The sequence below is a fragment of the Gopherus evgoodei genome, chromosome 8 (genome assembly GCF_007399415.2).
Source record: "Gopherus evgoodei ecotype Sinaloan lineage chromosome 8, rGopEvg1_v1.p, whole genome shotgun sequence".
NCBI classification, from domain to species: Eukaryota; Metazoa; Chordata; order Testudines; family Testudinidae; genus Gopherus; species Gopherus evgoodei.
The window spans coordinates 18,113,083-18,135,412 of NC_044329.1; the positions used below are offsets into that span (position 1 = coordinate 18,113,083).

Consider the following 22,330-nt stretch of genomic DNA (forward strand, 5'->3'; position numbering starts at 1 on the left):
ACTAACAGCACCTTGCTTGAGGTACATCTCAATTCTTAAGCAATTCCTTCTGAGCTACAGGTCCTTATAAAAATCCATTGCACTATGCTTAAAGCCCCACCACAATCTTTGAAAGAGTCATCAGACAATGTAAGTAAATGCAATTTTTCCGCTATTATTTTTATCAATCTATCCATGAGAGATCTGATCACCTTCTACGTACAGAAATCAGTATCCAGCTGACAAGAATATCATGTAAAGCTTTGTCTAATATCAAAAAGCTAAGAAGCTCTTGAAAAAGGTGAATTTGTTGTCTCAGCATTTGGGAAAATTATTTATTTCAAGAAGAGCCAAAGGGAAGGAGGAAAATTTATTATACCCATGTTTAAAAGATTTTGGGGATGTGCAACACATTTCTTTTAAGAAATGACAGTTATCTTGGTCCATTACAGATGTTTTCAGAGCCACTCTGGAGTTTTAAAATATCATATTAACCCTGGATTCAAGCTGGTGTAGTCCACAAATTAATTAATTAGATAGACAATTGTGTCGCCGATATCCACTGTCAGCCCGTTCTCAGTTATGAGAACCCGTTTCTCAGCCAGGTCAAGGTGGAAGACAGCTTGCTCTAAAATGGGCGTTTTCTCTGCATCTTCTTTTCCAAGCACAGGAACACGACGGGGGCCCAGCACAGGATCATCAAATCGCATTAGTTTTACTTTAGAGAGCTCTACAAAAGAATTAACAATTCTCAGGTCACAGGAGTCTATACCCAGGTTTGTGTTTCACCCAAACTAACCGGAATGGAGGTCTTTCATTAATAATGGACCTTCTAAGGCATCTTTCTTCAAACAAATGCACAATACTTTATAAACACCAATTAAGCCCCAAGCCATATGCAATATGTATTATGACCATTTTACCAATGGGCACAGAGGTTATACAACTTGGTCACCAAGCAAGTTGCTAGCAGAATTGGGAACAGAACCCATTCCTAAAGCTCAGCACTTAATGACATTAGCTGCTTTTTCTGCAGCTATTACAGACCACAAACAACAATTCACATCTCAAGAGCTTTACTAATGAGCCCAGAAACTAATTGACAAATAAAGCTCTCTCTCACCACTAGCCTTCATCAAATAGAAACTCCTCAGGTACTTGCCTAACAGTGATATCCCCTAGAAGTAACAAAGATCTGGAAGAATCATTGGTTTATTCTCTATTGTCTTCATTCATTTCAAATTGCTAGTCTCCAGAACTCTAGTTAATGGTGTATGAGAGTCCAAAATGTATTTTCCTTTCTGTTTGTCCTTTGCCATGCACATTACCATGTACTCCTTCCTTGAAGCATTTTTTTAAAGTACTGTTTCCCTGTGCATCACTATAAAATTGTGTCTTTGTTCTTGAGATAAGCATTACTACAAATGCAAGCTGTTAAATCGCATGGAAACAAAATCAGCCTTGGTGTTAACAAGCCTGTAGACCAAGTCCAGTTTTCCCTTCATATCTGGCTGCCAGTCTGCACTGCTTGAGGTTTCCTTCTCTGGCTCTGGAATTAGCGAAATCTCCAGACAAAGAAGAGCTGCTGTCCCTTTAAGAAAACTGCTGCCTTTCAACATACTAGCCTGAAATGTAACATTTTTCCAACAATGTGTTTGATGGCCACAGTATTCTCCAGTAAGGTATTCTGTAGCAAGTGAGTAAGGAGAAACTAGGAATTGCTAAACAAATCCATTTATCAATGTAAGCTGGAGAAAAATACTTGTTTTAACTGAAAAGGAAAAGGAAAATGTAACCTCTAAAAAAAAAAAATGCTGCCCAAATGACCTCTGAAATTATGCTACTTACAAAGCACTTTCTATTGTCAAGACACTATAAAAATATTAATTAAAACAACCCTTACAGCACCAGCGGGAAACCGCTATTATTCCCATTGTACAGCTAGCTTCTCTGTACCTCAAACATCCTAAGGAATTTGCTCAAGGCCATTCAGTAAGTCAATGGCAGAGTCGGCAGGAGAACACAGGGTTTCCTTTCCTCCATTCCATTTATGCACGTGGCCCCTCTGGCACTTACAATGGGGGGATGCTATATTGCAATATAAGGCAGGAGTCAAACAACAGGACACAAGACTATATGTCTGGAAAGCAAAGAAGCAAGAAGAGAGACTGAATTACATGAATACCAGCAGCAACCTTGGACATCTCCAAGAGAAAGTTTGGAGATTACTTTGGAAATAATTTCTCTAAATAGGAAACCACACAAGCACAGCACAACGGGAATTCAAGATGGGCACATTCATACTTGCATAGAGTCCATGGGTTTTTTGGTTTTGTTTAACACATGTTAACTTTACCATGACCTAATTTTTCATTGCTGAAAACCACCCTGAGTTGCTACAGAAGGTTGCAGCACCTGCATATAACCTCTTGATGTTTATGTGACACAGCTACCTCTTAAGCTGTTCTGTGGGGGGTGGAACAGAATTCGTAGCAGTTTACCTGCAGACTCTGGCTCCTAGGTAACAAAACACATTTCTCTTAATGCCTTCACATGGCAGCTCATTACTGCCAATGAACTCTGAGTGCTTTCAGAAAGATTCTGCTGGTACTTATCCCCTATTCCTTTTAACATTATAGAGTCTAAAATTTAAAACTTTAAAAGAAGGCATTTAGTGTATTAAGAAACGGGAGGGAATGGATGGCTCAGGGGACTTGTAATGGAATATTGAGCCTTTCACATTTAGGTCACTGGTTTCAATTTAGCAGAGGTGAATAGCGACTGATAGACCACTGGACAATTTTTCAGTGGTCCCTATTTGAAATGAACTATCTGCTTCTGTCTAGGTTCTTAGAGGACAAGTGTTCACATTATAAATCATGCTATTGTGGTTGGCACTGTTTGGCCTTTATGTCAACTGTCTTAACAGAGTGGCTTAAGGACAAGATGTACTATGACAAAGATCTCCCTCCCTAAAGATTATATCTGTAGATTGGGTATTGGTAAGGATATGGGGTGTAGAGACGCTTTGCAGGATAAATAAAAGCTTTGAAATGTCAATCTGGCACCTTCTCCACAATGAATTCGTTTTAAATGTCTGAACAGAAGATAAATTGCAATCCGGCAATTCTCTTCAGAGGGCTCTAACCCAGGAGGCCCTCACCCTCCTGGAAGAAGCTCCATATAGCAGCCTATTGGACCATTAGACCCCCCTCTTGGGAATCCCTGGCACAAGAACACATCCACTGTGCAAATCACTGATAGAGAGTAAGTGGCTCTTTTGGTGGAGAATAAAGGACTAACCAAGGAGGGAAGACAGTGCTTATTAAGGGTTCATATCAGAGGCACACTCATTTGCTTGTCAATAATGCCTCAGCTTCTGTAATTTTACGCCTCAAAAGGAGAGTGCACCCTGTTTTATCCTGTATTCACATTCACTGAGCACAGAGCTCTTTGCTTCTGACTAAGCAATTATTAAAAACAGGCAAAATTTCAGAAAGAGATTCCTGTTGATAACGAAGACCTGCCAAGCTGCCTCCTGGGAATTTGAGAAACTGCACAATTGTTCAGAGATTGCCTGGTTGAAATATGATATCTGTACTTCCAAATCAACATTTACCTTTGATTCCTCTGTCCACCTTCATTAAACGCCGGATTATTGCATCTCTACCATCTCCTTGTCTGACCTCGATTTTTGTAGAGAAGTGGCCATTAGCTGGTTGGGGGTTTACCAAAAATAGAGATATACTGGGCTGTAAGAAATTAAGAATAAACAATTTTTTTTTAAATCATGCTTTTTGTGAATAGAATCGCATAGGAAGCATGCAACCAGCAAGGGAACAAAGAGAAATGTCTGGCATCCAAGTGCATTCTAGAGGGACAAGAAAACCTTTTATTCAGAAATACTGAATACCAGTGGATGGATGTAAGCACCATCACAGAACTAAAAAAATAAGCTATAGCATAGCATATGTAAAACAATGCTTCTTGTTTCTTTAAATACACTCAAGTGTTTTGCTTTTAAGATATCCAAATAGCCATATTAAATTATTATAACTAGCTGAAGGATTGGTACAAGGTAGCATTACGGTGAACTTCACAGAGCTCCATGCCTTATTACTCACTCTACCTCTCAAAGATTTCACTACAGAGAGGTGTAATGAGGTCTTAGTTTACAGGCCTTTGTTGTTTTCACAAAATGCAATGCAGTACAGTAGTACATTATTGCAGTTATCAATCAAAATCACAGCACATTTTGGGATGCATCAAATAAAAAATAGCACTTTCCATGTGGGAGCTCAAATTCCTTTTTTAGACCCTGAGCTTTGCAATACCCTAAATAGATAGGGTGAGTAATAAGTCCATTTTTCAGACATAGAGAGGTGAAGCGAGACTTGCCCAAGCCCATACAGGATTTTCATGACAGAGGCAGGAATAGAACCCATGGGTCTGTACTCCCAAGTCTTGGCCCTATGCTTTAGCCACAAGATTACCCATTCCTCTCTAGTGAGCATTATTCTTGTGCACTTGTGTGTGAGTGAGTGGGGAGGGAGGGAGGGGAGGTTTCCTCCAAATTTAGTCACCTGTGATGAGTCTCCCAGTTAGTGTAAATTAGAGAGGTTCTACTGAAAGCAAACTTAAGACACAATCACAGTCATGTTAAATTCTACATCCAAAGAACAAAACAAGCATCACTTTAAGTTAATTCAGTGCTTGTAAAAGGTGTTAGATTGACAACAGGAGAGTTTTTATATTGATAACACAACTTGAAACCCCATCACTACCCTGCCAATGTGCTTCAGTCCTTAACCAGAGTGCCCACTAGAGACATGAAAAGGTAGTTTAGTCTCCAGACATCCAGTCTGTGGCTTTTTTGAGCAGAAACACCGATCACGGTGCAAGGGAATGGATGTTTATGCTGTGCAATCATATCCACTGGGAACTGGACTGAGAACAAATTCGTATATCACAGGCTACTGGATAGCAAGATAATTTAGTCATTACCAATTTTAGCTTAATATGAACCAACATGTCCTGTCACAAAGTGCCCTGAGCCATCTCGCCCTCCAGTGCATATATTTTTTGATGGGAACACATCCTCAAATTGAAAGTCACTTTATTTTTTAAAATCAGTTAATGATGTACCCTATATTTCCAATGCCTCTGGATTTCTGAACTTACTTCCATTCTGAACACAGAAAAAGGTTTTCCAGGACAGCAATCTTCTTTTATTTTATCGTCTGCTTCAGAAGCAAATTTCACTTCGATATGATCCAGCTTTGGTGCATAGGGAAAGAAGAAATAAAAGTACTATCATCCCCTCTGAATTAATGAGAGATACCAGGCCACTGAAGTAGAATTGTTTCTACGGTACAGAGGAAGGCAATCCCCATTGATAAAAGGCAAAACAAAGAACAATAGGAACAGAATACTACTGCCAGCATGGTAATCTTCCTCAGAGGACAGAATTCAAAATGTAGCTAAGATCACTGACTTCATATATTACAGAATATAAAGTGAGGCATTCAATTCCTTTACATCTAAATATTATGAGATTAGAAAACCTGAAATAAGTTATTTCCTGTAACTGCGCCTAGGCTTTCCCCTTCAATTTCCCAAATTGGCATCTGCATGCATTGTAAAAGCAGCATGCACCATATTCTAGCTCTAAATGCCCTGGCATGGAGATTACTCCTTTTAGGAGATGACGTATAGTCGCCATGGCAAGATCAGAAGCTATAACAGCATAAGAATTCTGACTATGCTCACTGGTATTCCTTGGAACAGCCCTCTATGGCTCTGGCCATGGAAGAGGCCAATTATTTGCAATTTTTGAGGAAGCCAGAATATTGTCTGACGTTTCCCACTGTTCACCGGCAAAGAGCCTTTTCCCACTGACTTTCTGTCAGACACAATTCCAGAGAGAACTGGCTCTTCAGAGCTGGGTCATCACTGTACACACTAAGAGAATCTCGCAATAAGAGCATACTCTGCTTTTTGTATTAGTGTGCATGCCAGTGTTGATAAAAACATTAAACGTTCACGGTCATCCCAAATCAGAAATGAATTTAGGTAGTCTTAAAATCTCAGCAAGTGTTGGGCCTCCAGCTACTCCAATAGAGGTCAAATAAAATATGCCACCAAATGAACACGAACCTCCAGGGAATTTGTCAAATAGACTATATTCTCCATGAGTACGGCCCGTTCATCAAATTCCAGCTCCAGGTCAAGAACACGTGGACCCTTCTTTTCCAGATTTTCCTGTCATGTCAAAAGAAGGAAAATTTAGATTAAAACTCTCCCAGGTTGTAAATGAAGAGGACACTGGGAAGCTACACACTCCAGCTGCATCAGTCCTGAGTAGAGCAGGTTATTCACTGTTAGAGCTCTTTGCTGGCAACAATTTCACCACGCACTATAGTACAGTAGTTATAACTGACAGTGAAATGGCTGTTTCTACAGCGAGATACTGACACTGATGGAAGGGGGAGAGAACCTCAGCTCCAGTATTTGAATGTTCTTTTAAAAGCGAGAATGCATTTTAACATAGAATTTGAAAAGTATATAGAAACAGCTGTGAACATTTCACTCTCTCTTTAAATGTGCAAACTGTAGGACACTCTTATTAAGTTGCCATTTTTCTGCTGCTTCACAGCAGGAAGTCCAGTCTGATGACCTAGTTTGAGACAGGCAGGCAGAAATCGGACACATCCAAAGTAATTGTATATTAAGTTCTTCATAGAAAAAAAAATGTACTTTGTATATTAAAGCACAGTTACTCAAAATTCCAACATTTAATTTAATACACACAATGGATGAAATCGGGGCCACAGTGAAATCAATGGGATTTTTTCCATTGACTTCAAAAGGGGCCGGGATGTCACCTCCTATGTATGAAATCTCGAATGAGAACAAAACAGAACTTCCTTTTCAAAGCTAAGACTCCAGCCTCTCTCTTGCTTTCACAAACTAAGCTGTGTTCCCTTAACATCTAACAAAGTCAGATTTCAGGTGGTTGTGGCTTTCTGCTTCATTGAGAAATTGTTTTTATATGTGTTTTTTTAATATCCAAGCATCTTAAAAATCTATCAGTAATTTGCTTCACTTTGTAAAATTAGAAAATCTTTCTTTAATGGAAAGAACAAAAATATATCTTTTGTACACTGAAGTTGCTGAATAATCTACTTCTGAGCATAGCATGTTGGCCCAGTGGCTCTCAACCTTTCCAGACTACTGTATCCCATTCAGGAATCTGATTTGTCTTGCGTATCCCCAAATTTCACCTCCCTTAAAAACTACTTGCTTACAAAATCAAACATAAAAATACAAAAGTGTCACTCCACAGTACTACTGAAAAAATTGCTTACTTTCTAATTTTTGCCATATAATTATAAAATAAATCAATCGGAATACAAATATTGTACTTACATTTCAGTGTATAGTTAGCATATAGAGCAGTATAAACAAGTCATTGTCAGTATGAAATTTTAGTTTGTACTGACTTCACTAGTGCTACTTATGTAGCCTGTTGTAAAACTAGGCAAATATCCAGATGAGTTGATGTACCCCCTGGAAGACAATTGTTTACGTGTACTACTGGTTGAGAACCACTGACCTAGAAAATTAAAAATCTGGGCTGGATGTTTCTAGGTCTCGTTATGTAACTGCTATCTATTGTGGCTTCAAAACAAACATGCTGAGACTGTCTGATAAGCCTTATGCGTAGGGAGGTAAAGTGGTAAGCATGACCAAAGCTCATGATGAAGGCATGCCATCTAGTTAGTGCCAGCCTCCTTGCATCAGATAGGATCTGTAATATAGGCTTGTTTCAGTATAGGAGACACACTGAACAGTTAAAACACTAAACAGCAGACCTTGTGACTTTTTGGAGCCAAAGCAAGACAGACAACGGCTCCAGCATCTACATCTACACGGGAGTGCATAACTGGCTGGATAACCGTACTCAGAGAGTAGTTATTAATGGCTCCCAATCCTGCTGGAAAGGTATAACAAGTGGGGTTCCGCAGGGGTCTGTTTTGGGACCGGCTCTGTTCAATATCTTCATCAACGACTTAGATGTTGGCATAGAAAATACGCTTATTAAGTTTGCGGACGATACCAAACTGGAAGGGATTGCAACTGCTTTGGAGGACAGGGTCAAAATTCAAAATGATCTGGACAAATTGGAGAAATGGTCTGAGGTAAACCGGATGAAGTTCAATAAAGACAAATGCAAAGTGCTCCACTTAGGTAGGAACAATCAGTTTCACACATACAGAATGAGAAGAGACTGTCTAGGAAGGAGTATGGCAGAAAGAGATCTAGGGGTCATAGTGGACCACAAGCTAAATATGTGTGATACTGTTACAAAAAAAGCAAACGTGATTCTGGGATGCATTAACAGGTGTGTTGTAAATAAGACACGAGTGTCATTCTTCCGCTCTACTCTGCGATGGTTAGGCCTCAGCTGGAGTATTGTGTCCAGTTCTGGGCACCGCATTTCAAGAAAGATGTGGAGAAATTGGAGAGGGTCCAGAGAAGAGCAACGAGAATGTTTAAAGGTCTTAAGAACATGACCTATGAAGGAAGGCTGAAAGAACTGGGTTTATTTAGTTTGGAAAAGAGAAGACTGAGAGGGGACATGATAGTAGTTTTCAGGTATCTAAAAGGGTGTCATCAGGAGGAGGGAGAAAACTTGTTCACCTTAGCCTCTAATGATAGAGCAAGAAGCAATGGGCTTAAACTGCAGCAAGGGAGATTTAGGTTGGACATTAGGAAAAAGTTCCTAACTGTCAGAGTAGTTATACACTGGAATAAATTGCCTAGGGAGGTTGTGGAATCTCCATCTCTGGAGATATTTAAGAGTAGGTTAGATAAATGTCTATCAGGGATGGTCTAGACAGTATTTGGTCCTGCCATGAGGGCAGGGGACTGGACTCGATGACCTCTCAAGGTCCCTTCTAGTCCTAGAGTCTATGAATCTATGAATCAGTGGAGTTCTGCAGCATCAAGAAAGGAGAACATTCCCTAACAAAATCTTCTACCCTTAACCCCCCAAAAGCCATACGGTGTGTTTTATATATGGGATGAAATAATTAAAGTAGTCTAATCTTAAAAGGATGCCATATCCCCTGGCATGCATTAATGCAGCAGATACTGACCCAGTAGAATAGTCAGGGGGCAGTGTTATAGCTGGTCTTACCCATTCTATTTCTCTGAATATTGTGTGCTTCATCAGAAGGGGGTAATTAGGTTAGTGCTGGATGCACAGGGAAAGAACGAGCCTGCATTTGTGTGGTGCAATAAAACTCGCTGCTCTATTAAACGAACAACATTGCTTACATGTTGTCATAACCTTAGTTCCAGATTTGGACCTTAGCGTCCAAAATATGGGGGTTAGCATGAAAACCTCCAAGCTTAGTTACCAGCTTGGACCTGGTACTTGCTGCCACCACCCAAAAAATTAGAGTGTTTTGGGGCACTCTGGTCCCCCTGAAAAACCTTCCCTGGGGACCCCAAGACCCAAATCCCTTGAGCCTCACAACAAAGGGAAATAATCCTTTTTCCCTTCCCCCCTTCAGGTGCTCCTGGAGAGATACACAGACACAAGCTCTGTGAAACTACACAGAGTGACTCCCCCTCTCTGTTCCCAGTCCTGGAAACAAAAAGTACTTTCCTCTTCACCCAGAGGGAATGCAAAATCAGGCTAGCAAATTCAACACACACAGATCTCCCCCCCTGATTTCTTCCTCCCACCAATTCCCTGGTGAGTACAGACTCAATTTTCCTGAAATTTCCCAGTAAAGAAAACTTCAACAGGTCTTAAAAGAAAGCTTTATATAAAAAGAGAGAAAAATACATACAAATGGTCTCTCTGTATTAAGGTGACACAATACAGGGTCAATTGCTTAAAAGAATATTGAATAAACAGCCTTATTCAAAAAGAATACAAATCAAAGCACTCCAGCACTTATATTCATGCAAATACCAAAGAAAAGAAACCATATAACTTACTATCTGATCTCTTTGTCCTTACACTTAGAAACAGAAGATTAGAAAACAGAACTAATTCTCCAAAGCTCAGAGAAAGCAGGCAGACAGAAAACAAAGACTCAGACACAAAATTCCCTCCACCCAAAATTGAAAAAATCCGGTTTCCTGATTGGTCCTCTGGTCAGGTTCTTCAGGTGAAAGAGACATTAACCCTTAGCTATCTGTTTATGACACATGTGTTTTAAAAAGAAAATAAGTTAACATCATCTAGTTATTTTAGAAAAAAAAAGTAACACTGTCACAAGCTCATTACTTACCCCTTTCTATTCACCATCAATGCTCCCAATTCAAGCATTCAAAAATCATGAGTCAGGCCCCCAAAATCAGGAGACTGGCTTAAAAATAATGAGATTTTTAAAAATAATAAATGTTGGATTCTACTGACCTTTTGGTTTTTGAGCATTCCAACTTCTTGTGTTCGAGCTTTTCTTTGCCACCCCAGGAGAGATAGAAACTTACTTTTCTGACTCTCATGAACATTACATGACAAGGGCTTTAAGAAAATCCCGAAGTATCTTGAGACTCACAATAAAATTGTGAGAGTTGGTAACACTCCACTACTAATAATCCAGCTCAGCAATCCACTGATGCACTCTTAAAAACTGAGTGCCCAGTAACTAACTCTAGATTTGTGCCAAACTTCTAAACTATATGAAGAATTCTGCTAAGACAGAGCGATAGCTCAGTGGTTTGAGCATTGGCCTGCTAAACCCAGATGTTATGAGTTCAATCCTTGAGGGGGCCACTTAGGGATCTGGGGCAAAAATCAGTACTTGGTCCTGCTAGTGAAGGCAGGAGGCTGGACTCAATGACCTTTCAAGGTCCCTTCCAGTTCTAGGAGATAGGATATCTCCATTTATTTACTTAATATCCCCATAGCATCACCTTGTTCCAGTTTTCATTCCGAGAACACAAACAAGAAACGAAGCATTTGATGTGTGCAGGAGGGATACACTTGAAGCAGCGTGGCACAAATCATACAAATTTGTATTAGTTGCAAGCTGTGGAGTGGCAACTAGTCCATAGTTCACTTAGGCCAATACATATTGAAGGCACTTACACATCAGCTTTTGTCCAAGAGTTTCAAAGTGCTTTATACACTTTATACACAAAAAGCCAAATTCCATTTCTTCTTTTTGGAGATATATCATCTGATTTACAGATAAGAAATTGAACAGAGAGGGGTTAAATGACCTGCTCAAGATGGTAGAGGAAAGCAAAGTCAGGAATAGACTAGACAGTCCCAGCACCCATGCCTGTGCTCTAAACATTTGATATCACTGCCTACATTTCAGATAGTTCTCTCATTTCCAACTGAAAACTTGTCCATATCTTGGTCCCATTCTCTGACACATACCTTAATCAAGGCAACAAAAGGCATAATCCTCTTCATAAATTTCTTCAGCTCAGGCAAGGTGTTCAACTCACCAGCGATTATTTTGTTATCTGGCAATTGTCCTCCATTGATCTACAACATGGAACAACAATACACTAAGGACTGCACAGCAAATATCAACATACTCCACAGGGATTTACCAGTTTCCTCCGCACCTTCTTTCACACTCCTCGTATGCCTGTAATGTCCTCCCTCCACCTACAGTGCACACACCTCAAAATCCACCTGCTCCCACAATCCCATGGGGAATGATCTTCCAAGTCCCTTTAAATAACATTTTTAAAGTAAACCTAAAAAAAGCCTGGGAAAAAAAAACTTGACTATATGCCAGCCAGGCCACCAATTTGCTTATGATGTATACCCCTCACTCTCCCAACTCAGTGCTTCTCCAAGCATCCTGTCTATCCCAGTCACATAGATTTTAAGCTATTTGAGACTGGGACTAGGGATATTTTCAGAAAACCTAAGTGACTTCAGAATCTGAGTCCCATTGTCAAATCACTTCGAAAATGAGATGTAGGCACTTTTGAATACTTTACCCAATGTTTTTGTTTACTATGTAAAGCAACATGCATAAACCTATAACATTAAGTATGCCTGGATTTTTGCCACGTTTTAATCTTGTGAAATAAGACCCTCCTTTAAGCAGACATGGAGCAGCAGTATCTTAGGCCATTAATTTTTTTAAGGTTCAAATTCCACAATCCAATATTTGCTCTGCAACTTTCACTGGCAGCAGTGACCATTGCATCTCTGCATCCAATGGCAGACTTCGACCGTGATGTAAAGAAAATGCAGATTTCACTCCACTTTGGTTTACCCTCAGAATACCAACATTTGTTCATTTCCAACCATATGTGGAATGTAACCCTGGTATTACAGATGGGGGTGGAAAAACACAACTTTGCAATCTACCAATTATGATATTGACTTGTCAGGGATGAGTAGAACAATTGTTCATGCACCATAACAATTACAGGATCAGTTCCAGCGGCTCAGCAATGCAGGGTCTGCTGCTTTTAAGCCAGATTTCCTTACACTGTATTATTTACAAGAGAGAAAGATTGATTGCATTTCAGCAAATTTCCTGCAAAGTTGATGAACACCATACCCACCAAGTACCAGAATTGATGCTTCTAAACCTCCTTGCATAATAAGGCAGAATTAGTCTGACAATAGCCAATATTTCCTCAAAAACATTGGGGAAAGAAGGTGGGAATATTTTACTAATCCATGCATGTGAAAAAGATTACAAGTAATGGAATGCTGGCCAGTCTTTATTTTAAAAATGTCAAAAGTAAAAGGTCATATTGTGGACTCAATCATGTGCCAAAACCCATTTTCACTGAACGCTGTAATCCTCTGTCGAGTTATAAGAGCATAATAAAGCAAAGTAAAACTATTTCTCCTTGCTCTCAATTCCTCAATGCCAAGCTAACTTTTGTTTCATGGACAGAAAAACAGAGAGCATATGAGAACTGCAATAAGTGTCAACAAAAGAAGATCACCTGGTAGTGCTTGCGCAAAACTGATAGGGTGGTATATTGCCAAAGTGGATAGTTCTTTGCCACGTAGATGGTGCAATGGGACGGCTTCTGGGGCAGCTCCTTACCACCCTTCTAAAGAAAGAAGAGGGAAAATATGTATCATCTCAGAAGTGTCCCGGAATCTGTTAACTTTATGCATACATTTTTGGAGAAGGGACTTAGCGTATTTCACCTTTCCTTTCGGGGGTGCCATGTAGTTCTTGAGACGCAGTCGGAGATCATGGGCTGCTTCCATGAGGTATTGGGAAGATCGGATCAATACTTCATCCACTGGGCCTGCTACTGGCCATGAAGCTTTCATAATGGAGTCAGGCTGTCAACAAAGAAAATGACAGGCATTGGGATTAAAGGACAAGAAATTCTGGTGACTTCTCTATCTATTGTACTTTAATTGGAAACTGAACAGTCAGGAGATACGTGAAGAGTTTAAATTTCGCAGTACACCAACTCACTAACCCTATAATTCAGATACGAGTATATTTCTGTACTTCACAATTAGCATACATTGGTGAAAATGTATTAATGCCCACACACACATGCTCATGTTTATACCATTACATAATTTTTCATTTGCAAACTGGAAATTTACTTCTGTGGTTGTTAAATTACCTACACAAGTGTGGATATTGGCTGTATGACTAAGTGAATGAACTCCACATTGTTATTTGGGTTAACTTTAGGTCACCCCATAACAATGAGGCATATGACTACATTAAAATTATGTATGTTAACACAACAACATCCTTTCAAACATAACTGCATATACAAGGTTCACATTGTCTCACATTCTTGCTGTATGAAATGCATTCACACAATTCCTCTATCTATATATGAAAGACATCCAGGTATTAGGCACAAACCTGATCTAAGACCCACTGAAATCATACAAGTCTTTCTACTGAGTTCAACAGACTTTGGATAAAGCCTTCATCTACAGATTATCAACTACAATTACATTTCTCACACCAATATTAGTTTTATAACAAATACAGCATTTTACACACACACCCTCTGTAGCTCATAGGGCTAGCATGCATTTACTACATTCACTGCCTTGCCTTTATTATATTCAGTAGTAATGCAAGGAACCTACAGGCTTGCATTCTGTAAGACATTGTCTTCAGCAGTTAGCATGAGGCTCAAGGCCCATGAACTTCGGCATAGATAAACAGCCCAACAGTAACCCCTATGTTTTGGGGAACTGGAAGTAGAGTATAAGGGGGGATTTTGTCCATAATGACATCAGCCAACCACGGAAACATGAGCTAGCACCAGGTTTTGGAAAGAACATCCAACTACAAGAGTGCCATAGCAACAAAACTGACATATATGATAATGAGTTGAAATCATTAATATACTGACCTATAGAAGAAGGCTACCTCAACATTAGTAAGGGTAGGAAATACAAATAAGGAAGAGGGGAGAAACCCCTACTGAATCTGCATTAGATATGGTAGTATCAGTGTACCATATTATAAAAGTGGCATCCTAGTTGCGGGCAGGAGAAGAAAGAGTGAGATGTAGTCCTTGGGAAGTGACAGAATGATGGCCACTGGTGAAGATGAGGAAGGTGATGATTATGAAGAAGATAATGGCTAACATTGCTGGTTGTTCTGCAAGGAATGGTGTAAGTATGGATGTTCAGATGTACTTTTTGTATTATCTCTATCCACCTTACAGAGTTAAACTGTTTGTGACTCTGCTAAATGTATTAATAAACTATTTGTAAATACAGAAGAGTTCCTATAGTCTGAGTTGCAACTGTGTACATCGGGCTTCACAACAATATAGTAATTGTAATAATACTGGGCCTGATCTTGGGACAATAACCTATCAACCCTCAAAGTGGTAACTGGGAATTCTTATACATAATCTATAGATCAGACTACATCTTGAACATTCCGGCATCAAATTTCTCACATATTAAGTTCACATAATAAAAATATCACAAATATACACTTCATATGTATATCATATACTGATAGTGTTTAAAATTTTAGACCTCTAACAACCAAAACTGGAGCAGTACCTTCAACTCAAATAGATTGATGATGCAGTCAAAGTTCAGTGATTCATGATGCATATTAATTTTTCTCTTGCCCCAGACTTTGGGCTGACTAAGTATGCATGCTTACTGTGACTAACCTGAGCCAAAAGCAAAGTCTCAAAGAAGCATTTTTGAGTTATATACTAGTACCTTTCCCAACAGTGTCCATACATGTTCGCATAGATGAGGGCAGACTGGAGCCAGCAGCAGAGTCTGAGCTTCAATAAACTGAAAGACCAAGTCCCTGTGCATTCCTTCTATCGCTAGTTCTCGGTACTTATCTTTTGCTGCCTGAAACACAGCCAGCAAAGCCACCATTAAACATTCTAGCTGTCATAGAGAAATATTTCTTAAAAAGCCAATTTCTTTGCTTTAATATGTGTTTAAAATGTAAACTACTTAGAATCCAATAATAGATTATTAAAAGGACTATATTTTCTTAAACAGCTGGGAATGGAAGAGTACGAACTTCTGCCAATTGGACATCATAGTTCTACATTATTATGGCTCTTAAAAAAACAAACATCTATCGACACAGACATAAAAGTCAAAGATAACTGTAATTGTATATTAGGTGCTATCATTCTGGATGGCCCGTATAAAAGATGCCATTAAGTACTAAGAAAAAAGGCAATAAAAATGATCTATCATTCTGTACACTGTTCAGCCTGCCTAATCATATTCCTGAAAGACAAGTCAATCACGTAAAGCAGTCTCTACAAGATATTAAGAGAAATCAGATGGTTCTGCAGACACTTTAGAGAAATGCTGACACCTTATGAAACATTTTGAAAAACATTCCATTTTCAAATAGTTCTGCTGATGTATTTTCTGTATTTCTCATGTATATTATTCTTGTTTTAAAAAAGCTGAGGCAAGGAAACACTTTTTTTAACCATTTGTGCTTTTCTGCTGCATATTGCTCACCTAAGATCATAGGGCCCAATTTGCAATATCACAGCTGCTTCCTGTAAAAGTATTATGCCACAAACAGACCACCATGAACTCAGATCCTTACTTAATTTAGTTATTCCTGTTTCTCAGCACAATACGGACCCTGATTCAACTGTATAATTAAATAGGAATCAGAGACATCAGTATAAAAAGAAAAAGCCACATGATGTAACAAATGTCAGAATTTGGTTTCCTGCCCCCGAAGAGCAGGCCTTCTACCTGAAATTCAAAGAAGCCAGTTTTCAGAGCTTCCTTGAACATCATCTTCTCATAATTTTGATCTGTCTTTGTTATGCCTGCACTCATTTCACTAGGAAGAAAAAAGAGAAGAGAAAACATCAGCATCACACAGTTCAACGTACATAGTAATGGCAATAATAATTAAAGATAATGGTAATGAGACATTATAAATGACCCTGATCTGGCAGGAACATACACTAGTCTGACATTTGTTTGTTTTAAAGCCTTCACTATTTTGTAGAAATAGCTTCATAAAACAAACAAACGTGAAAATTAGACTCACGATAAGAAACTAAAAACTACAAAGATTTATTCTGAGAGGTACCTGGCAAAGACTTTGTCATTGAAGGTGCTGGGAGGCCCACTTCTTAAACTGTCCCTATTCGCAATCATTTCCTTCACCCACTCCACCCAGGTGTAGAGACGGAGAATACCAGCATCTGCCATGGCTTCCACAAAGTTGGCATCCTCAACTGTGTCGCCAGCATCAGCCAGTGCCAGACGCATGCCTAGAGGAATGAGAGACAGGATTAACTAACTTCTGGCTCCACAGCCAGCTAGTAAATGCGACTGCCTGAATCCTAACTGGTCTTTCGTGCAGAGGGCCAGCAAAATGCATACAGAACACTCGCCTATGAAGGACAAGCGTGTGTTGCAAGTGGAGAATGTGAGTGAAAGCAGTGCCTCAAAAGAGATCTAGCTGATTGGAGTGAGGAGGGCAGCGTATCGCCTTGTTACAGGAGTGTGAGAGACAAAAACCATTGTCCCCCAAAAGGCAGGAATGATCTTGGGTGGGGACATGTCAAAAAGAGAGGGGTATGAATGAACAAAATAATGAGTCGAGCACAGCAGCAAAATTCTGCACTTTTCTCATTCACTATCTGGGCCCTGGGCCTGAGAAGGGGACGTGCGACAAGAAAGGATGCCAAAAGGAGGTGCCAAAGAACCTTGCAGTTGATGGAAAAAAAAAAAAAGAAAAGAAAAGATCCTTATCGACCCAGAGTCCCTGATAACTAATGCCAGGATTAACATGTACTCTGCATTCTTACAGATACAAGAGCTCGGTGATTATTCACAGACAAGAGCAGCCAATAACCATGGTACTTTTTGCAATTCAAATATCAAAGCTGCAAATAAACCATTACTCCTTGGAAGATGGCACGACAGACCCAAAAATTTAGCATCACTAAAACAAATGCAAGTTAACGGGCACTTACCATCTGCAGAAAACTTGTCAACAGCTTGGCTCAGGGTGAGGAAGTTGCCCGTAGACTTAGACATCTGAAAGAGAAGACAGACAAAAGAAATTCTGACATTTTCATGCTGCTCAGTCTGATAAACAAAGGAGGAAAGATGCAAATAAAACAAGCTGTCCCCACCTAAGGGGGTAGGATTGTGTGTCATGGATAACCAAGATAGATGAGAGAGATTCCTGTGGCTTGCTCAGGACTTAGCTTTCTGCATTACTATGCAAGACACCCAAACTCAGCTCCTGATTCAGTCTCCTGTTTTCCATAATGGGCTTCTGTCAACATAACTATCATTGTTGGCACAGGTGGTGTCTCTACACTGGCAGGACTCCTCCATCTGTCAGTATATGCTGCATCTACACTACGGGGCTATGCCAGCATAGGCTCTGTGGTGTAGGCACAGCCTGTCTACACTGCAAACAGAGATGTGCCTGAAGCACATGTAGAAGTGCTGAACTATCTTCAGTCTAGCTAGCTTGAACAGCAGCAGCGAAGCCAGGGCAGCAGCACAGACTAGCCACCTGAGTACATGCCTAGGGACCTGGGTGGAGATGGACAGTCCTTAATACTGCCCAAGTTAGCTCCAGTATTTCTACATGTGCTGCAGTCACAATTCTGACAGAAGTGTAGCCATACCCTATGTCACGTAGGCATTTTTTACAATTATACCCTGAGGCTAAAGCACATTTAATTCACTTTGACAAAACACACTCAGTAAAGCAAATTTTGTCTGTATGAACGTTCCCCTTTTCCCCCACTTTCACTTCAAAATGAAATGCACCTTTAAAGCACTGTAATTAAGATTGTGACATAAGAAACACTCCCATAAAAGCAGGTAACCCTGAAATTCTGGAAGAATTAAGCAGATACCTCAGGAAAACTTACAAAGCATTATTGGATCAGGTATGCTGATGATCTACGCCAGTCTTCATTTATTCACTCTAATTTAAGGTTTCGTGTACCAGTAATACATTTTAATGTTTTTAGGAGGTCTCTTTCCATAAGTCTATAATATATAACTAAACTATTGTTGTACGTAAAGTAAATAAGGTTTTTAAAATGTTTAAGAAGCTTCATTTAAAATTAAATTAAAATGCAGAGCCCCCCAGACCAGTGGCCAGGACCCAGGCAGTGTGACTGCCACTGAAAATCAGGTTGCCTGCCGCCTTCGGCACTTATGCCACATGTTGCCTACCCCTGATCCATGCAGAACAAGTAAGTGGTCAGACACTATAGTAGAAAACCTAGACAGATGGAATAGAAGAAAGGCAGGCTCCTGCTTTGGAAGATGGGTAACTGAGGCATTTAACGGGAGGAGGTAATCAGCATGCTACATGCTGTCCTGATTGATCTGCTGCAAGATATTTTTGAAGTGGGCCCAGGAGTTTCTAGCTGTCTTGACCATCACAAGAGTATAACAGATGAAAAACTGCTGTACCTTCTCAGAATTCAGGAGGAGATGTCCATTTGCTCTCACAGCTACAGGCCATTTGTCTCTGCATTTGAAGACACAAAATATGGAGTGTATTTTTATTTTAAAAAGCCATTACATTTTTCTTCAATAAAGAACAAAAGTCTAGTGATTTCAGTTAGGAATGGGCATGTTTTTAAGTGGAACCTTCAAAAAAGGCACCTACTGGGGATCTTGAGGATTAATGTCACTTTGAAGACAACAGAGCTACAGTACATGTGCTATGCCTTATTGCTACAATTCAAAAAACATGCACTACAGAGATTTTTTAAAAAGCTATACTCCACTTACCCCCACCTTCTCCTCTCTTCAATTACATTTTTAAATTAAATTTAGTGCCAATGAAATTAGGGACCGATAGCAATGGATAAAGACAGTTGTTTCACACACCTTCGCTGATAGAAGCAGTTTAGGAGCTCTAAGGATGCTTGAGAGAGGAAATTTGCACCATTCCTGCTATGATCTTGATCAGCAGCTCTCAAACTTTATTGATTCACATATCACTTTCTTAAAGAATTGTTGAGAAGTGAATGGATGGAACATTAAGCTCACATACCACAATATAAACCACTGGTCTTGATGGTATATACACATACTTGCAAAGTAGCCCGCTAATAAACACATGTGCTATCACCCAAGTCCCAAATACAGAACATCCTGCTAAGAGCCATTGATGGAGATACCAAGACTGGAGTGTTTGTAGTTTTATCTCCACACTTGCTTGACACTGCTTCCAAACTTACCTTTGATCTGGCCACATGGCTACGTGGTTGTAGAGGTAATATGATAGATGGTTTGGGATAAGATCCTTGCCAGAGACTCTTAGATCCACAGGATACCAAAATTCAAACTCCTCCTTGAGTTTGTCTAACTTTTGCTTTGGAATCTGTGTCTTGGGAAATGGAGCAGCCCTGAAGAATATGTAATCCCAGACTTCTTTGGACATCTGATGCGCTCTGCATAGAAATATTAATGTCTTAATAAAGAACACACACACACACACACAAACACACACACACACACACACACACACACACACACAGTTAGTTTTTCTTTAAAAATCAGGATGTTTGTTTTTAACATAACCTGAATCTGAGGCCTATCACTACATAATTCAAAAATTAGCACTTTACTAATTCAAAGCGATCTACAAACAATAACTAATGAATTCTTACAACAGACCTTATGAGCTAGTTACTCTTATTCCTGTTTTACAGGTGATGAAAGTGAGACACAGAGGGTACATCTACATTAAAAAAAAAACAAACCAATACTGCAGCAGCAAGCATCAGAGTCCAGGTCAGCTGACTCAGGCTCATACTATGGGACTAAAAATAGCAGCATAGACATTCCTGCTCAGACTGGAGCTTAATCTCTGACATATGATGAGGGGAGGGTCATCTGACTCAGGCTCTGACACTCTCTGCTGTGGGGAGCTTTTTTTACAGTGCAGATGTACCCAGAGAGGACTTGCCCTTGGACACAGAGGACTGAGTCGATGTCAGAGCAGGGCTCAGAACTCAGGACGTCCTGTCTCAGCCATACCCCTCTCTACTTGACAGTGTCCTCTGACTCCTGAAAAGCGAGGGGGATACAAACACCTTAATGCCCTGGAAATTTGATTTTATATCTCTTCCCCATTCCTGTGTGGGCATCCTTTGTGTCTTAAATACTATCCTGAAAACTCAGAATCAGAATTTAAGTCCTCCCCAAGCCTCTATGCCATGGATCATTCACAGATACTACCATCCTTCTGGCAGAGGAAAAGATTAAATCTCCTTCACATGTGTCAGCCCTTATCCTTAGCTGTCACGGAGAGGACAGGAAGAGAAGAGGGAGAGAATTACTTGTTCAACACCACAAGGCAACCTCCCACTTCAGAGAGTGAGGATTTTGTCCCCATAGCAAGCACTCCCAGACTCTTCCAAACAGGCCAAGAGACAGAATCCCCACACAATTAACATTTTCTGATGGTGAAAGGCATATACATTAGCGGCAGGACGATGGTAGTTTTAGAACAGACGTGCTACCCTAAAGTGCGGTCTTAAAGATCACATACGAAGCCAAGGCTCTAGTCACCTGCAGTCATTCAAGATCCCTTGGCACTTAGGGTATGGGAGATTTCATCTCCCAATTCTTGTGGGGATTTCATTGAAGTTTATTAGATTCTACCTGCTCTTATTTCCCCAAAGTTTTTAAAATGTCTAGTTCTAGAGGATTATTGCTGAAAGGCTTTCAGTTATTGTCCTACCCTACAGGTTAGAGATCTGTGCCGTTACTCAACAGCTATGTTTCATGCCAAAGATCACTGCACAATAGCAAAGGATGAAGTGATCCCTAAACACCCCTTATTTACCACACAGTAGTGTTAACCTCTGCAAAAAGCGCTTTGCAAACCTTGGATGTTTAGATGTTCTATATTAGGCAAAGCACACAATTTAGAGGTGCATCTAAAATTCAATGCAATTCAGATTGCTCACTTCAGACCTTGTTTCCAGACATACCTAGTGCAAAAAATATCTTCTGTATGTAATTCGAGGTGTTCTTTGATTCAGATGAAATTCCTGCCAGACTTCTTAAGATTAGTTTTTGCTGCAGGTACCTTATGTTGGAATTCCTTTCCAGATTAACTTAAGCATCAAACGAGGCTCCAAAGCCGATGTGTACAGGAGTGACAGAACTGAGAGGCCAGAAAGGCTAGAGCCCCTGCAGTGGAAATATTGTGAGGGCTCTGCCCCCTTTAAACTTGCACATGGGAAGTGTGGGGGCACACACAGATGTGAGAATGAGACCCAGAGGGACTGAAGCAGCTGCCACAGGGCCCAGGATCGGGCTTGGGGAGCAAGACCTAAAAAGGCAACTGCGAGGCCCAGGAATAGGTAGAAACCCCAGGACCCTCCTTTTCAGCCATGAACGGGCTCTGCTCCTCTCCCTGTACCAGCAGAGTCTGAATACCTCTCCTCACTCCCCACCAATCCCTCTGTCCAACATCTGCAGGAAGCTTCCACCTCTTCCTCTATTCTCTCAGATGCATAAGTGAACTACTCTCCTGAACACATGGAATGCTAAACTAAAACCCCAGCATCAAAAGGGCAGTGTGGCAGTGGCAGGACACTTGGCTGTTCTTGTCCTGAACAGAAGACTGAACACAAACTATCAGTCACAGGTCACAGCCACCCCATCTGAGAGGTCATGGAACAGACCTGGCAAACATCAGAGCACAACTGCTTTTCACAGGGCGCTTACCAAATAAGCCAGACCCCAAAAGTGAAACCTATCCTTGGTATGTCAAAAAATCCTTCAGATTCGAGAGAGGAGAAAAAGCTAGAAGCCTTCCAAATAAACATTGGCTGCAGCATAATAAAAATCCCAGTTTGCTAGAAAACCACCAGT

At 40.2% G+C, this 22,330-nt stretch overlaps 1 protein-coding gene across 3 annotated transcripts in view; it reads right to left on the minus strand.

The window, feature by feature from the left end:
* Positions 1–298: 298 nt before the first annotated feature.
* LARS1 (leucyl-tRNA synthetase 1) overlaps positions 299–22,330 on the minus strand; it is a 49,706-nt gene continuing 27,674 nt past the window's right edge. For 2 of the 3 annotated variants that reach the window (XM_030572710.1, XM_030572711.1), the window contains 13 exons: positions 19,681–19,893; positions 18,905–18,962; positions 17,434–17,497; positions 16,542–16,725; positions 16,196–16,286; positions 15,173–15,313; positions 13,148–13,288; positions 12,937–13,047; positions 11,390–11,500; positions 6,136–6,240; positions 5,161–5,256; positions 3,599–3,731; positions 299–709 (listed from right to left, as the gene is read on the minus strand). In XM_030572710.1, the coding sequence (XP_030428570.1) occupies positions 504–709; positions 3,599–3,731; positions 5,161–5,256; positions 6,136–6,240; positions 11,390–11,500; positions 12,937–13,047; positions 13,148–13,288; positions 15,173–15,313; positions 16,196–16,286; positions 16,542–16,725; positions 17,434–17,497; positions 18,905–18,962; positions 19,681–19,893 (1,654 nt within the window). In that variant the 3' untranslated portion in view covers positions 299–503. Of the gene's footprint in view, positions 710–1,935; positions 2,120–3,598; positions 3,732–5,160; positions 5,257–6,135; positions 6,241–11,389; positions 11,501–12,936; positions 13,048–13,147; positions 13,289–15,172; positions 15,314–16,195; positions 16,287–16,541; positions 16,726–17,433; positions 17,498–18,904; positions 18,963–19,680; positions 19,894–22,330 lie in introns of all 3 variants that reach the window. The other variant, XR_004001608.1, reaches the window with a different exon arrangement.